At 40.5% G+C, this 17,488-nt stretch overlaps 2 protein-coding genes across 2 annotated transcripts in view; one reads left to right on the top strand and one right to left on the bottom strand.

Annotated features, from left to right (window-relative positions):
- LOC123871147 (anoctamin-4) overlaps nucleotides 1-17,488 on the bottom strand; it is a 32,196-nt gene that overhangs the window by 6,129 nt on the left and 8,579 nt on the right. The window contains exons 2-13 of the mRNA XM_045914768.1: nucleotides 14,678-14,948; nucleotides 14,021-14,145; nucleotides 13,378-13,521; nucleotides 12,686-12,841; nucleotides 11,779-11,886; nucleotides 10,789-10,923; nucleotides 10,283-10,459; nucleotides 3,480-3,631; nucleotides 3,300-3,402; nucleotides 2,520-2,627; nucleotides 1,589-1,794; nucleotides 23-189 (exon numbers count right to left, since the gene is read on the bottom strand). Of these exons, the coding sequence (XP_045770724.1) occupies nucleotides 23-189; nucleotides 1,589-1,794; nucleotides 2,520-2,627; nucleotides 3,300-3,402; nucleotides 3,480-3,631; nucleotides 10,283-10,459; nucleotides 10,789-10,923; nucleotides 11,779-11,886; nucleotides 12,686-12,841; nucleotides 13,378-13,521; nucleotides 14,021-14,145; nucleotides 14,678-14,942 (1,846 nt within the window). The 5' untranslated portion in view covers nucleotides 14,943-14,948. The remainder of the gene's footprint in view (nucleotides 1-22; nucleotides 190-1,588; nucleotides 1,795-2,519; nucleotides 2,628-3,299; nucleotides 3,403-3,479; nucleotides 3,632-10,282; nucleotides 10,460-10,788; nucleotides 10,924-11,778; nucleotides 11,887-12,685; nucleotides 12,842-13,377; nucleotides 13,522-14,020; nucleotides 14,146-14,677; nucleotides 14,949-17,488) is intronic.
- Nucleotides 15,917-17,488, top strand: part of LOC123871153 (tRNA pseudouridine(38/39) synthase) — a 37,561-nt gene continuing 35,989 nt past the window's right edge. Inside the window, exon 1 of the mRNA XM_045914778.1 lies at nucleotides 15,917-15,922. The gene's annotated coding sequence lies outside the window, so the exon portion shown is untranslated. The remainder of the gene's footprint in view (nucleotides 15,923-17,488) is intronic.

Genomic DNA, 17,488 nt, shown 5'->3' with positions numbered 1-17,488 from the left:
GTATGAAGTGACCAAAACTCACCCCAAAAAGACATGAAAATAGCAAAGAACACAGTCGCTGGATTGTCGAAGAGATACGTGATCTTGGCGAAGAGGCAGGAGTCTGAAAGACGCTGGTACTGGCATGCTTTGTCGCAGAGCGGACATAGTGTGGTGTTGCCAGGGCCGTAGCTGTCGCAAATTTCTTTACTGTAAATGAAATAAAACATGGTATAGAAATACTCAAATAACTATATAGGACACCTGGATTTCATTTTATTAAATTCCATCAGCCTGTATGCGTCCACTACTGGACATAGGCCTTTCCAAGAGCCACCACCCCGCTACCTTCTTCAGGTCATCGGTCCAGCGGGCTGGAGGTCGTCCCACACTGCCGGTACGCGGTCTCCACTCTAGAACACGTCTGCACGTCGCCCGTCGTTTCTGCGACAGACATGACCTGCCCATTGCCACTTCAGCTTGCTAAGCCTTTGAGCTATGTCGGTCGCTTTTGTTCTCCTGCGAATTTCCTCGTTCCGGATTTTATCCCTGAGAATGATAGCCAACATAGCTCGCTCCATAGCGCGCTGAACGATTTTTAGTTTGTGTACGAGGCTAACTATCAGTGTCCACGTTTTTGCTTTGTTACGATGTACCAAAAAAAAAGAAGTCTTTCTCTATTATGTACCTACCTAAGCGAAAGAACAGAAAAGAAAGAAGTACAGGAAGAGGCCCGCTTGCAGTAGGATATCATGACTCAAACACTTAGGTACAATGTAACTAGGTAGGTCAATGGTAGGTAAAGCGAAGAACACCATTATTTAGAACCGCGTTCTACAAAGCTGAAATTACTTTAATAATGCCAAACTTCGTAAGACGACCAAAGACAAAGGAAAAGAAAAGGTTTAAATATGCGAGACTCTAAATAAAATTGGCTGAAAATAGTGCCTAGGTAGTGGTTTTATTTAGCGCAGTGTTGCAGTAAATATTTTATGGAGGGTATAAAATTGGAGTTATTGGAACCTTTCCAAAAATAGACATCAATCGATCGTAGAAAACAGCTGTGACCTTATCAGTTACTTATCACATTTTATCTGCGTTCCGTAAAACATCATAATATGAAATTCGATCCTGGTTTAGGAATGTTTTTTATCTTATTGTGCTTAGATATCCCATTTTCTGCAAATCTCTGTCGTTAGATATTGAGATAAGATCAATAGATATGGTGTCAACTTATCTTCCGTTAAGATAAGACAGATTTTAACAAATAAAATCTGTATACCTGGAGGTTCTTTCTAAGATGAAATCAATTATTAACTTCTGTTGTTATATCCTGTTTGAAATAAAAACAGAACTATCAAAATTAGTTCAGATTTATATCGCCATAAGATGGAATGAAAACTACATACTTAATATGAATTGATAGTTATCTACTTTTTGAAGTTTTTTTTTAAAATCGTTATTCATCCTACTCAAATGCCAACAGGCGTTGTTTAGCATCTCCTGATCACTTTAATTACAACTTTGTTACGTTATGAACTTTTATGAGTGAAAATGGACATGAGCCGTTCCTATTAGAATTTGAATAGGATAAGGAATGATAACTAACCTGGGAATATTATCAGTGGAATTCATGCTAGCAATCCCATAGAGAAAGCACAGCGTCCCAACAATGGCTGGTGCGTATAGCATCTTGGTGTAGAAGCCGAGCCAGCAGAAATACAGGCCGATCTTCTCTCCGAAGTATCTTCTGATAAGCCAGAGCGGTTGCTTCTTATACCATTTGCTGGGACGCGCCCATTCCAAGTACAGAAGCTGTTGATTTAAGTAACATTATTATTGTAGCACCAGTAAAATTTATAATTGTGGACGGAAGACACCCGTTCATGGGCCCAGTACGGTAACAAAGCAGCTAGAGAGTGAAAATGACATCTGGTTGGCCGACGCTCTCCCGTTATTCGTAAAAATGCATATTTGCAGAAAACATACCATTAATTCAGCCAATCATAACAATTGAGTACATTGTAGTAGGTATATTGATGCAGATCCCGTAATTGTCCACCTGATAGATTGTATGTGATAGACCCATAGCCCATGCCTGAAGGATTTCTTTAACATTACTTGACGCCAAATATTTTTTATCGTGAATGACAACGCGTTACTTTTCTGAACAGAATCCCTAAAGAGTACTTCTACGGTAGCCTTTTCGTAAGGGTTATCGTAAACAGTTTACAAGCCTTCTGCCCTCGTTGAGTCAGCTACTTGTTGCACCCTCCTCAAAATTATGTGGGTGGCGTGGTGTGGTATAGGTCAACCGAAGAAAGGGTAGACTAGACATCACACGAGCAGATGCACGTACCAAGTCTTTGGAGGAAGGATGCAATAAACCATGCAAAGTGGAGACGACTTTAGCACTAGATGAAAGGCGTACCTATCTACCCAGACGTAAGCCGAGATAGACTTTACGAAGAAGAAGAAACAGGTCATCGTGAATAACGTGTACTGTGACCATACAAAAATATATAGGTACTCGTACTTACACGCCGATCTGTTTGAGTTTTGTCCTCCATATCTAAGTTATATCTGCCTTCGTGAAGAGGAAAGCATGCTAAATATGTGCCGTCGTTAAGTAACCGGCGGATACCCAACTGAAAAATGAAAATTATTACCTTTATGGCTTTTCCACTCAATCATGGATTTTTTTATCATAAGTTAGGTACCTACCATAAATCTGTCCACGAAATAATTTATGTCATACCGTGCAGTGCACTTATTTTTATTACTATCAGACATTCTCAAAAAATAGGTACCTATTTGAGTATATTATTACGTTGTAACTTTTAGTACAGTTCATAACTTTTATAGTTTTATTTACGATTTTATATTTAGATCTTTATTTTACTTCAATATTTATGTAATTCCTGGAAATTACATAATATAACATTTCTATTTTAATCTCACATTTTTGAAAATAGGTACCTACGTTTTTTGCCATTTCTCACCTTGTAATTTAATTTTAAGTTCTTATTTTTAAATTGCCTTTATTCACATAAAATTTGAAACTTTATATTCAATTAAAAATTTAAATTAAATTGAAAATATATATTCAATTTAAATTTAAATTTTTAATGATGATTAAAATGATTTATATATTTTTTTAAGTATTTTATAATGCCTGAATAATTCTGTGTTAGTAATAGGTACCTACTACCATTCAGTATTTGCTGTTTTTGGTAGTGCCTAAAAATGGCATAGCATTAGCTGTTATATATTATGTTGGTATATGGTTGGACTATATAATATCACTTATGTTAATTTACCTTAGTATCATTATTGTCATATTTCGCTCGAAGTAATATTTGCATGACTAGTAAGCTACGTTGAGCTGGTGAGAATTGAGTATATCTATCTTTTACTAGAAATCTGAAAATAAATTATTGAAAATTGTAGGAAATTAGGAAAAAATCAATAACTTCATCATAAATATCTTTTAAACTTACTGTTCCTCCCTCTTGACACCAGGTTTGTCAGTTGCGTTGTTAAATGAGGGTTCAGGTTCGATTCTCGCGTGTTCATACTCGTACAAATTCTTCCATTTGTGACGAAATTTTGTGCACCAATGTTTATCTAATTCCGCTTCAACCTCATCACCCTTTAAAATCAAATATTAGAATCGATATAATTAATCAACATTAGTCAAAACGTCAAACAGTCAGAAAAGCTGAGTGATATTATAATATGGAGTTCATCAGGGAGAGTCATTGTCACCCAATTTTTTCAATTTTTATATAAATGGCTTTCTTTAGATATTGAAAAGGGCAGGTGTTAAGAGCGTTGAAGCATGAGCCTGGAACACAAGTTTAGGTATTTACCCGAGGTTCTTTGTTTGTTTCCGTGAACGGACGTACCCAGCGCAGTTTAGTTTATAACAAACCGTTTTGATCCTAGACGATTTTCAAACATTATTTTTTCAATATTTTTAAGTATGCGGTGTTAGTTTGTCGTTTTTTTTTCAAAACAATGATGTTTTTTAAAACAGTGTATTGTCTTTATAGATTAAGTACGAGTGAATAAAACTTATAATTGTAGTCAGTACTTAATACTAATCTTTTATATACTTGTGTAAGTATAAGAGAGTCAAGAAATTATACAAAATTCAACTTTCCTTATACATATTTACGAAAATATGGTTCCCTTATCATGCACAGTATAAATAGTTACACCTACTATAATAATCTTCACACATATATTTATAAAGGCTAAAATAAATGTGAAATCCGTCTAAAATTTAAACAGTCTTAAATATTTAATTTGCAAAATTATCAAAAATATAATGCAATCCTAATACCCGTAAAGACATTGAGCATTTTTTTTTTATTTATGGTCCTTTACAATCTTTTCAAATTTTATTGTTAGTACTAAATCGTACTTACCGTAAGCGCAAGACAATGGACAGTACAATGAAAGGGATTAACAGGTACAAAAATGCAGATGTTACACTTGAGTAGGTATTTATTCATCAAAAATAAGTGCATTGCTACACAAGTAAGCTAGGGATACAAAAACAAAATAAGATAAATTTCAAAACTAAAAGTACAAAAACCCACCTACTACTTTTAAAGACTTCACCGCAGATGATTGATTTATATTTGAATATGTATAAATTATTATATACATGTATTCGAAATTTTCATAGTAACTGCTATGATTTGATATCAAACTCGATCCATCTATTTCAAGTTTATTTTTTCTCGATATACATTTCTTTTTCATGTCATGTGTAGGTAAACCAATATACTTTTTGGGTTTTGTAGGTTATATCTCTTACATTCGTTTTGATTATGATAAGTTCTTTTATGACATATCGGAAAATTTTATGACATATGACAATATAGCCTCTAACACACGGAATGGTAAAGCGAAGCGAAAGAGAGATCTCATTTATCAAAATTTAATGTGCAGTTTGGCAGTAATAAGTGAATCGATGAGCCAATAAACAAACAAATACGCAACACAACACGTGACAGGTTGTGATGGCAATCAGGGTGAGGACGCCCCGCACACCCACACAACCCCTGGGCTAATCCGGTGCGGGATAGCGCGGGTGACGTGCGGGTGTGCAGAACGTCCCCCGCCTCATACCTCGATTGCCATCTCGACCTGTCACGTACTATACATAGCTCCCGAAAACTGTCTGCGAAAGCGTGTCTGTCTGTCTGTCTGTCTGTCTGCTACGCTTTCACGGCTCAACCGCTGAACCGATTTTGATGAAATTTGGTACCAACTTAGGATATTTTCCGGGAAAGGACATAGGCTACTTTTTATCCCGGAAAAACAAACAGTTCCCCCGGGATAGCACGCTGTGTTTCACGCATTTGTCGTTCAATAACGCCGCAACAGAGCTATGAATTGACGTCATTTTTTTAGGGTTCAAGCAAAAACGGAACCCTTATAGGATCACTTTGTTGTCTGTCTGTCTGTCTGTCTTTCCGTCGTGTCTGTCAAGAAACCTATAGGGTACTTCCCGTTGACCTAGAATCATGAAATTTGGCAGGTAGGTAGGTCTTACAGCACAAGTACAGGAATAAATCTGAAAACTGCGAATTAAAAAAAAAATGTTTCAATTTTCAAACTAAGGTAACTATACCAAGTGGGGTATCATATGAAAGGACTTTACCTGTACATTCTAAAACAGGTTTTTATTTATTTTTATGCATAATAGTTTTTGACTTATCGTGCAAAATGTTGGAAAAAATAGCCGAGTACGGAACTCTTAGTGCGCGAGTGTGACTCGCACTTGGCCGGTTGTTTTGCATAGACATAGTCGAGGAAAAAGCATTATAGACTACTTTTCCTTTCAAAAAAAACTAATAGTTCCCGCAGAATAGCATGCTAAAACACATGATAAAATAACTTGAGCATTGCATAAAATATTGTAACAAACCTCAATTATTATTAAGACCTTTAATCACGCGAGCGATGCCGCGGGTAATAGCTAGTTCAAAAATAAAACCATCATAAAGATCCACGAGGGATGACCACGTGCAAATGATAGTAATTATCCTATTGTTTCAGGTATTATGGTAGAGTGTACAATGTATACAACCAAAATCTAAATACAAAATACCGTACTAATGCTGTAAAAGACAATAAACTAATGCTATTACGCAAATGAAAAAAAAATCATAATGGAATACAAGAAACCGCGCTAATGCCATAAAAGGACGATGAATCATCAAAATTTTATTTGGATTGGCTACAGTCGTCCACTGCGCACGCACCCCACTACGCTCCGCAAGAAAACTGAAGACTTTTTTGAGAAAAAGCTCCAACAGTTTTCGCCCGCGCGCTCTGTCTGCGCGGAGGAGAAGCCCGAACCCCGGAGATGCCCGATCTCACCAGCCGGTGATCGATTGGGTGGCGTGACGACTGCTCCCACGCGCCGCTAGAGCCGCGCGAGGATGGACAACCGTCCATCCACCTCCAAAGGCCCTTTTCAGGGCCGCCACCAACGACATGCTCGCGACCCGCGATCGCGCGCCGCACCCGCGAGTGCGCTCGACGTCGCAGCCCCGACCGGCTCCGTCACGCGCAACCTCGCGCCGTACGCCGCGCCTCCAGCCGCGCCCGCACCACGCGCCGCACCCGCATCACGCGCCGCACCCGCGAGTGCGCCAGACGTTGTAGCCCCGTATGGCTCCGTCACGCGCGCTCTCGCGCCGTACGCCGCGCCACCGGCCCCGCACGTCTCGCGCGCCGCACCCGCGCCCGCCGCGTTAACCGCCGCGCCGCGCCCGCTGTCGATGCCCTTGCTCGACGACGACAGTGTGGCGGACAGCGAGACAACGGTCCAGCCTAGACTTCGGCAGGATGACGCCTACTACGCCGCCATCCTGGCCCTGGAAGGCTCAGATCGCCGTGCGCTCCCCAGCCGCAGGCAGCGCACCGACTCCGAGGAGGACGCGCCCGCTGAGGCGAAACGGGTTGCGAAGACAACCCCTCCCTCCCGCCACGAGATGCCCCGACGCACAGCCGAAGCTTCTGGGTCGGACGACACCCGAGCTCCGACGCCGGCCCCACGCTCCTACGCCGACCGCGCGAGAGCAACGCCGCCGCCGAAGCCCGCCGCCGCCGCCCCTTCCGGCGGTGCGCCACCGAGCGGCCCAGCCCCGACGAAACAGCGAAAGCTTCGCTACCCGCCACTCATCGTGGAAAACCTGCCCAACTGGACGCACCACATCAAACAGATTAAGCTCCAGTTGGGCAGAAACCCAGCAGCCCGCCCATATGGAAAGGGCATCCGATTCACGCCTCAAGAAGACCAGGAATTCCGCCTCGTCCAGCGGTATCTCACCGCCCTGGAGAAGACGGAGGGCGTGTCCTGGTTCTCCTACTCACTGCCGGCTGAGAGGAGTCTGAAGGTCGCAATCCGCGGCCTTCCTTTCAACACCGAGCCGGCAGAGATAGAAGACGAACTCCGCCAGCTGGGGTTCGAGCCGGAGTACGTGCGCCAGATCAAGGCGAGGAAAGGCCGACCAGGCTGCCTCTTCTTCGCCATGCTCCGCCGCACTCCCAACACGATACCAGCAGTCTACGACGTGACCGAGCTGCTCTGCATGGGGGGAGTCCGCATCGAGGCCTGGAGAGGGAAGAAGGGTCCCGCTCAGTGCCACAGATGCCAGGGCTTCCGCCATGCCTCAACGAACTGCCACAGACGCCAGGCCTGTGTGATCTGCTCACAGGAGCACAGCGCACGGGACTGCCCAAGACCACGGGAAGACCCAGCGACCTGCGCAAACTGCGGAGGCAGCCACCCCGCAAACCACGTGGGCTGTCCCGTGTTCCGGAAGGAGGCACGGAACAGACGCGCGGGCACCGTCGCGACCACAGTCTCAAGACCGCCGCCGCGCACCGAGACCACCGGCTCCAGGGTACGGACGCCAGCAAACGACCCGAAGCCACGAGAAACCGCCGAGAAAGCTCCTGCCAGGAAGAGGAGAGGTCGTCGCCGCAGGAAAGCGACATCGCCAACCCGCGCACCCTCGCCGCCGCCTGTGCAGAAACCCAGACCTGCCGAGGGGATCCCGCCCCAGCCCAAGAGGACCGCCGAACCAAGCGTCGCGGCCATCAAAGCCGTGGCGTTTGAGACTCTAGAGGACGTTTTCCACGCCATCAAAAATGGCGGGGAAGACCCACTCCTGCGCATCCTGGAGGGACTGCGACGACTCGCCGCCTTCACCGGTGAGGCCCAGCCTACCAAGGACGCCAGACAGGAGGAAGTAGAGAACCGCGCCACATAGATGCCTTGGAGCGCGTCCTCCGCACACGTCGACCACCCAGCTGGGCTTCCCACAAGCGGGTTCCACCCGGCTAGGTCGGACCACGACGGCGTGAGGACCGCTCCCAACTCTCTCTTCCTCACTGAGGAAGAAAGCCCGTAGGCCCAGGGCCAACCCAAGGACCCTGGCGTAGTCACGCCAGGCGGAAGGATCCCGCATGCAGGAGGCCATTGCCTCGGACGTGCCTCTCCCGCGCCCTTGCGGGCGCGCGAGCTCACTTACCGGAAAAATTTTATTTAGCGGCTAGGACAAATAGCAAGGCTATTGGGATATAGCATTGTCAGCCGGTAATAACTGTAAAACTATAAGCCTTTAAGAATATTTGATTCTGAAAAATTATAATTCTAGTCAATAACTAATTATACAAAATTCAACTTTCCGTTTATTTAAAAACATGGTTTTCCTTATCACAAACGGTATAATGAAACCTTGAGTATTGAGTTTTACATATTTATAAAAGCTCTTGAAATAAATGTGAAACCCATGTAAAATTTAAACAGTTAAAAATTTATTTTTTAGAAATTATTAAAAATATAGATCAATGCCACTGCTCTGATAGGCATTGATCTATTCTCTACCGAAATCGCGTTTTACAATTTTTTTCAAATTTTGAAAATTAAATTGTTCCCTTTCAATGACAGGGAACAATAGATACCAATGCAGCTATTTGCTCGAGGCAATACTTATTTATTAACTAGCTGATGCCCGCAGCTTCACCCGCGTGGATTTCTAAAAATCCCGTGGGAACTTTTGATTTTCCAGGACAAAAGTAGCCTATCCGTAATAGCCCGTCCCCAGGATGCAACGCATTTCTGTACCACGTAAAAAACATCTAAACGGATGATCCTTTAAAAATCCCGAGGGATCACCAGGATTTAGGAATGCAATTCCTTACAGCATCATATAAACACAATTTAAAAATATACAAAAAGTTTTAATCTATCTTTAAGAAAAAATAGCGAGTATTAAAAATACCTAGTATTGAGAAGTGATAGTCGCACTACAATTTCAGGTAAATCGTAAAAAATCCGATAACAATTGCTAAGCAAACAAGCGTTACGTCCGTTCTCGGAGAGGCCTCGGCCGATACTAATTTCCTAGTTCAATTTACTATTGCTTGTTGCACGGTTTTGTAGTGTGTTTCAAGATTATTTTTTGGAAACAAATATTAATTAAATTTAATTTTTTTTTCTGTTTATATTGCAAATATGTTCTTCTTTAATGAGTACTTAGTTTTATTTATAAATGAAGAAAAATAACCCACCTAAATGACAGTTTTATGTGTCTGTAGTTTTATGAAATTATGACTTTTTTGTTTGAATTTTTATAATGTAAAAAATGCCAAACGAAAGATTTGGTTCTGTCATCTTATTAGTTCAGGATCTTTTCTTTGGTAAATATATTTCTTTGTGAGAATCGACCAAGTAACTTTTGATGTAGTGAACGTCAAAGATGACACGAAATCCAAAATTCAGTAATAGTCTTTTGGTATTTTAGGCAATAAAAGATAAACTATGAATAAATTGCAAAATGTTGTCTGTCAATTTAATAAAACAGGAAATATTCTACAAAGTAGTATATACATGTTTTACATAAATGCAGTGTTTAATAAAATATAGGGGGGCAAAATGGCTTAAGAATAGCTCATGCCGGTTCAACACTCTTAAGTAATTGTTTAGTTAATTATGGCCAGTGTGGGTAACAATATCTTATAGAAGAACAAAACAATGTCCTACTTTCATTGAGGTAGAATTCAATATCGGGCGATAAAGGGAGCATGCTTGGAGTTTCCAAAATCAGAAATGAGGAGATCCGTAGGAGAATAGAGTAACCGACATAGCTCAACGGGTTGCGAAGCTGAAGCGGTAATGGGCAGGATATGTATAGTTCGTAATCAAGTCCGCCTGCTTGTTTGCTAAGAAAGTTTGCAAAAGTTTGCTTTGAAAGGTTTCTTAAATTCTTACCCAGGCTCTTACAGATATCGTTATAAATCTTTTGGTTGGTAACTTCATACTTAAAACTTCAGCCAGCCGCATCTCAGTTTTCCAAGGAATGTGAATTTTTAGGAACCATGTTTTACCGTCGAACGATAGGCACTTGTTTTCCAATTCTAATTCAAGGCCTTCTTTTATTAGATTTTCCTGAAATTTCAACTAAAGTTATGAAAGTAATAAAATATTTTATAGAGATCTAGTAGGAAAGACTTTATGTTTATCGTATGAAAGATGATCCATATTTTGAGCACGAATAACATGATGAAATTTTGTTTACCGTTTCTCACAAAGTATTGCGAACAAAATTTATAATCGTCCTGTAAACACTATGATTATGATTTTATATGGTGGTATATTATGTGTACAAGCTAAGAGCAGACTTGTGCTCAGTAGTGGGCCGGCGATGGGTAGATCATGATGATGATGTGATATTATGTGTAGGTACAATTAAATTAGCCGTTATTTTTACATCTTACTTGGAATGTCCGTCTGTATTCCCTCTTCCGTGCCTCTAGTTCTGTCATCACACCATAATCTTCTTCTTCGTACGCGAGAACCATATCTATACGGCGCCTGCCATCTCGAAACATCAAGGAATCTGGGTCTAACCCCTGAAATTGATTGAGACCATTTTTCGAACATTTTCGAGAAATGAGTTTCAGCGGAGTGATTCGCTAACTCAGTGTCTAACACTGAATAGTAGCCACCGAGCTTATTTTTTAATCCATTGAAGATTTTCTACGAAAATATTATTTTTGTATCACCCTGTGTAGCAGCAATGTAGAGTCAACCATCCTCGGTGTATTTATTCAGTTTTAGACACTGAATTAGCGAATCACCTAGCTGGGCTTGTTACAGATTTCATCACAATAGAATCAACTTTATGAACGGATTTAGGATAACACAGGCACTTGTCTGACCGCTGACGATTGATGAGAAACGAATTGAGCTATAAATTAAAGACGAGTTGGCAAGCAACGAGAAGCGAGTGTGTAGTTGGGATAGTTTTGTCGCTGAGCTATGAGCGAGTGAGATAATTTGACGGACAATACTCGCACCGGTCGTGGTGCCGAGACAAATATATAATTCCTATTCAAACTGTGCGAATGTTTCGACCGCTAAGAGAGCATCGCACAGCGAGTTTTTTTCTTTGATAGCTATTTTTGCTACGACAAACCAGAAGGTAAGAGAATTCTCGGTGACATGACAGTGTGCACTATCAGTGATCTATTATATTGATATATTTATTTCTTTTATTGACACGGAATCATATTACATCGATTGTACGTTTCTTGAGCGACAAAATAGCTAGTCGCTTCCTCGACGGTAGTAGGACAAGTGCCCGAATGAGATTTGGAAAACCCGTATGGAAAAGGTAGTTAGTCGCTTCAATCTACAGTAGGACAAGTGCCTAAATTTATGAGCTGATGTAAAATTATAATTAGATTGATAGGAAAAACACTTACCTCTGAACTAGTTTCTCCAACGTTTTGCTCTTGTTCTTTTGAACCATTTGGTATAGAAGGTTGTCGTTCTTCTCTGGGATAGTTGGAACTTTGGCTGCTAGGTTTGGACTGGAAGAAACGTAAAACAGTAGGAGATGCCATAATCATATTAATTTTTCGGACTGTACCAGTTTAAGTTACTTTTCCTGTTTCCTTATTTATGCTATAGATAGCTTATGTATGGGTCTGGATGGCTGGTGGTTTTGGGTCGAAGTTTTGACTTCGGAAGTTAGGAAAGACCGTTGTTTGTCCCAGTTATTTTTATCACCAAAAACTAATACAATTGCTGGAAAACTCAATAAAAAATTTACTTATGACTTTTCACATTTAATATTTAATAGTTACATAAGAAATTATTAGATAACAGTTATGTATAATTATATAGAATTACAAGTGCCCTGGTTTACCACTCTTTTATAACTGAGGCTAAAGAATAAAAATAATGAAATAAAACACATAATATTATTTACATTATCTTCTATTTAGTTACAATTAAATTTTCCGGCGCTCATTGTAATAACTCCGTGGCCAAATTTAAATGACTTGTTAATTTATAGGATAGGTTAGTAAAAAACAAATCCTAAGTAACAGAATAATAACACGAGTTCTAAATGGTCAAAGATTTGTATTCTCATGCATAAATTACACATTTTTAGAACCTACTCAGTCACAAATGAGTACTTATTTTATTTTAGACTTTTTATTTTAATTAAAACTGTAAGTACGTCTATATTTATTTATTTTTTTCTTTGCGTCATTTTTTCATATCCACCATATTGTGCTCGATTAATCAGAGCCAACGATGTATTAAAATCAATTATTATGCAGTGGAATAAAAATGAGATGATTTCGATAAGTAGGTAGGTACCTGAAAACTAGGCAGTGGAGTGCCGGGTAACGCCGTATCCTTTTTACTAAACATCACAGCAGCTGAAGTTGCATTCCTTAGCAGCCGCCAATTCATCTTAGCTCTGCGCTCTTCTGAACTGTCCCTTGAAGAGTTTAAGTCATCTCGAAGGTAGATCTAAAGGGAAATTTATAAAAATGAAATTGTTCCGTTTGCCGTGGAAACCCTTGGGCCATTGCTACAAAATGTTTTCGAGGCATTTCACCGCGACTAATAGCTTCGTCTGGTGATAGAAGAACTGGCTCATTTCTTGCGCAGCGGATCAGCCTGGCTGTCCAGGTTGGAAATGCAGCCAGTATTCTTGGGACCATTCCACACGGGCATGATTTGTACAGTAATTAGATAAGGCTAGCTTTATTGTAATATTTTTTAATTTTATGTAAGGCTAGTTTTATTGTAATATTTTTTAATTTTATGTAAGGCTAGTTTTATTGTAATATTTACAAAAAAAAAAAACATAAAATCGGAACCTTTTAGTCAAAATCTATTTTGGGAACTCTCTGAAAAATAAGATACACTGCTAGAGTGGAGAGAGACGTAGGTTCTCCTAAATTAACGCGCACAAAGCAGCATCTTGTTGGTATGAAACATTTTTTCAAAATTGCTTGTCAACTGAAAGAAATGGATGGTTATTTCAATTCCGTACTAGTTACCTTATTAGTAGGACTCTCCATAATATCAGCCAGCGAGGTGCCGAACGCTGAGTCAGGAGCAAGGTTGTCTACGGACTTCCAAGCAGACCGTTGGACGGGAGTGTTGGGTATTGCGGAATCGTGGCTTCGACGGCGAGTTGATAACTATAAAGGTATTGGAGCTTTTCATAATCACGTACTTTTCAGTGATCCATATACCCACTAATATTATTTGTGAACGTATCTGTCTGTCTGCTACATTTTCACGGCCCGTCCGTTAAACCGATTTTCACTAAATTTTATAGGTACACTACATAGTTTGTTTACATCCCGGGGACGGACATAGGCTATTTTTTGTCCTGGAAAATCAGAGTTCCTACGGGATTTTCAAAAAAGCTCAATCCAAGCGGGTAATGTCGAAGAAAATGTTTTTGAGTTATCGCCACAAAGCGTAGCCGAACTTTCCATGACCATGGTTTTATGTTAGTTTTTAGTTTGTCCTACGACGTAGCAAAATTTTTTAGAGACATCAGTTTTTCTAAATTCCCATATTTTTGACGATTTTTAAAATATGGGAAGACAATTAAACAGTTCCGGGAATAAAGAAGAAAATTTCACGTTAATGACTCTGCTTGAGGAGTCCAAGATTCATGGTTGGCTATACCTGATCGTCTACATGACTGTCGGAACCACTAAGTTCTGTTCGCGTCGTGGAAGTGGAGCTTGTGAGGTCATTCCACGCGTTATAATTCGTGACGTTTGCAGTAGGTGGCTCAGAACTCGTTCCATCTGTAAAATATGGAAAAAAGTCAAAAATCAGTCAAGTGCGAGTCAGACTGGCACACGAAGGTTCCATTTTGCAACCATTTTGAAGTTTTGTTGTTATAGCTACAGCAATAAACATTGTGATTTCAACGCTCTACCCACATACGGTTCACGAGATAAACCCTTTAACTGACGGACTTACGGATGGACGTACAGACAGCGGAGGTTCAGTAATAGGGTTCCGTTCGCGTGGCACCCTTCGGGTATTGAGCCCTAAAAACGTAGTGAAATATAATATTATAGAAAGGCAGATCTCTTGTAGAGATTTCCAGACGCCACGGTCTTGCGATCGCCTAAATCTACTCTAAATCTGATTCGTTTCATGTCTTCTGTCCACCTAGTTGGTTGTCTTCTAACGCTGCGCTTTCCGGTGAGAGGTCGCCTTTCTAAGACCTTGGGACTCCAAGGTTTTTTGAACTATGTACCCTGTCCCTTGCCACTTCAGCTTCGCAACCCGTTGAGCATTGCCAGTTGCTCTGGTACGCCTATCACTTACCTTCTCTAAATTCCCTCTTAGCTCTACCTCCATCTCCGCTATTTCTTCTCGACGAAGACGCACTCTGACTCCCTTTAATCTTCTCGCTCTCGAATGTTATCCTGTCCAAAAGGCTTAGGTGATTTGGTTCCAACGTATCAACTAATTGGTTCAATTTTGCCAAACTTTCCGTCGAATTTTCGAGGATTTTTGGCGCTCGCTGACTGAGTTTTGGCAATACTTTTTTATATATGACCTCTTCGCATGGTTCACGGCCATTTTCCATTGTTTTCTGTAAGATGACAATGATTTTTTGTAAGTATCAAACCACGATAACAACAAGATTATATCTAGTAGGTAAGGTCTTTGCACATTACACAGATTCTGATTCGACTGCGAATTCTGAAGGCGATTAAATGACTAATGTGTTTCGATTTTTTAACATAAAAATATTTTCTCGCAGAAATTATGCTCTGTTTTTATGTTAAAAATTAAAAAATATTTGTCACCTCGTGAAAGTTGTGATATCACACTAATATTATAAAGGCGAAAGTTTGTATGTGTGTGTGTGTGTGTGTGTGTGTGTGTGTGTGTGTGTGTGTGTGTGTGTGTATATTTGTTACTCCTTCACGCAAAAACTACTGGACGGATTTGCCTGAAATTCGGAGTGGAGATAGATAATATCCTGGATTAGCACATAGGCTCCTTTTTATCCCGGAAAACCAAAGAGTTCCCACGGGATTTCGAAAAACCTAAATCCACGCAGACGAAGTCGCGGGCGTCAGCTAGTTATAAATAAAAATCATGATTTTATTTAATTACTAGCTAATGCCCGCGACTTCGTTCGCGTGGATGTAGGTTTTTTAAAATTCCCGTGGGAACTCTTTGATTTTCCGGGATAAAAAGTAGTCTATGTGCTAATCCAGGATATTATCTATCTCCATTCCAAATTTTAGCCAAATCCGTCCAGTAGTTTTTGCGTGAAGGAGTAACAAACATACACACACACCCACACACACACACACACACAAACTTTCTCCTTTATAATATTATTAGTGTGATAGTGTGATTCTTTTTAATAATTAATTATTCCTAGCCCCATAAACTACCGCTAAACATCATATCATTTTATTACTACAGTCCAAGACCCTATTAAATTCCAAATGAAAATTCCATTGTCGTACAGTGGAATTTTCAGTTGGAATAAAGCTCAGTGAAAATGAGCGTCACATTTCCATGTTTTACTGTGAGTCGAATCGGAATGTAGTCGGCGTCGGGTCTGTGTAATGTACGAAGACCTTTGACATACAGGTGACTCTATGGTATGATCTTTATTGAGATTATAGCAAGCATTATAAGCAGAAGGTCAAATTTCCTGAATCCTAAGCTACTTAACATAGACAGACTTGTTATAACTCGTGTCAAATAACAGATAGGCATAATGGACGATAAAACATTTCTGATTAGGATTACTTGTACTCAAATTTTTTTTGAACGCTTATCACAAGTATTAGGGAATCCACAGGATAATCACGGGTGTTCACAGAATAAGAAGGCTTTGGGCCATAATTTACCACGCTAGCCAAGTGCAGATTGCTAGACTTCACACACCTTAGAGGCATGCAGGTTTCCTCACGACTCTTTCCTTCATCGCTAATAATAATCACCTTTTTCTCTTGCTTGGCCACAATTTTAACTAATGGCACTCATGGTTATGACTAAATAATTGATTAGTTTCTACATGAACTGGAATTCTAAATCCTTTCCCTTGGCTTCTACCTAAAAGTACAAGCCCGTAGCCTTCTACAGGCAGCAGCACTGCTGATCATCCGAAAAGCTTCTCAATTTAAAGCCGTCTCTTTTAACTTCGGGTAACTAAGACCTGTCCACCCCCTTATTGTAACCGTCCAACCATTGGCGTCTTTGGCGACCTTGAGCTCTTTTGCCTGCAATTCTCCCTTCCAACACTAATCTTGGGAATGAGAATTGTCCTCCTCTCTGTAAATGTCCAAAGAAAGCGAGCTTCCTTCGCATTATGGTGGACATGAGTTCTCTCTCTTTGTATGAATAGATGAATAGGCATCTCCTTAGCAAGCGGGCTCCATATTAGGCTGCATATCACTTGCCAGCAGGTCAATAAACTAAAAAAAAGTCAGTTGCTGCTACAGCCTGCAATCGGCTACGGACTTACACCTTAATGCTTACCCAGATACCTATAATACCAGGGTCAGCTGTGTGTTTTACGGAGAAAGTACGCTTTAAACTAAATTAATAATGTATATAAGTTGCAGAAGTTTTACTTGCCATTTAAAATAGACTGATATATGTATAATTGGACGCCACACCGTAGCGGGCAGTCTAGCCGTGTGAAATTAACACACACTGTGAAAACGCGGGCGGCTTCTGAATTATTGATGGAGTATCGACCGTTGTCCTGACGAGTTTCTCTTCAATAAAGAGTTTCATTTTTCGCTTTCGGTGTCAACCAAAGTCTAGATGGGCGGAGTTGTGTTCAGTAGACCAATCAGATTGTTAATGACGTGGTCCACTAAATACATGAGCGCGTAGGTAAATAGATACCGGGCCTTAAAATGCTGTTAGCAAGTTAGCAACTGCATCTGCATAGCCTGTCCTATCTACTTATCAGCTGTGCTTTTAGAAGAAGTGGTAATAGAAGAAGCGTAAAAAAAGGTGAGGAAGACTGCAATCCGCGAAGAGAGTAATTGAAAAGTTATTTCGGTAAGAGAATGGTGGAAAATAAAAAGGAAATATTCTTAAAATAAAAAAAAATCTAAAGAAAAATAAAACCGACTTCAAAAACCGAGGTTTTTG

The sequence above is a fragment of the Maniola jurtina genome, chromosome 13 (genome assembly GCF_905333055.1).
Source record: "Maniola jurtina chromosome 13, ilManJurt1.1, whole genome shotgun sequence".
In the NCBI taxonomy this organism is placed as follows: domain Eukaryota; kingdom Metazoa; phylum Arthropoda; class Insecta; order Lepidoptera; family Nymphalidae; genus Maniola; species Maniola jurtina.
This window is presented reverse-complemented; position numbering and strand designations above follow the sequence as displayed.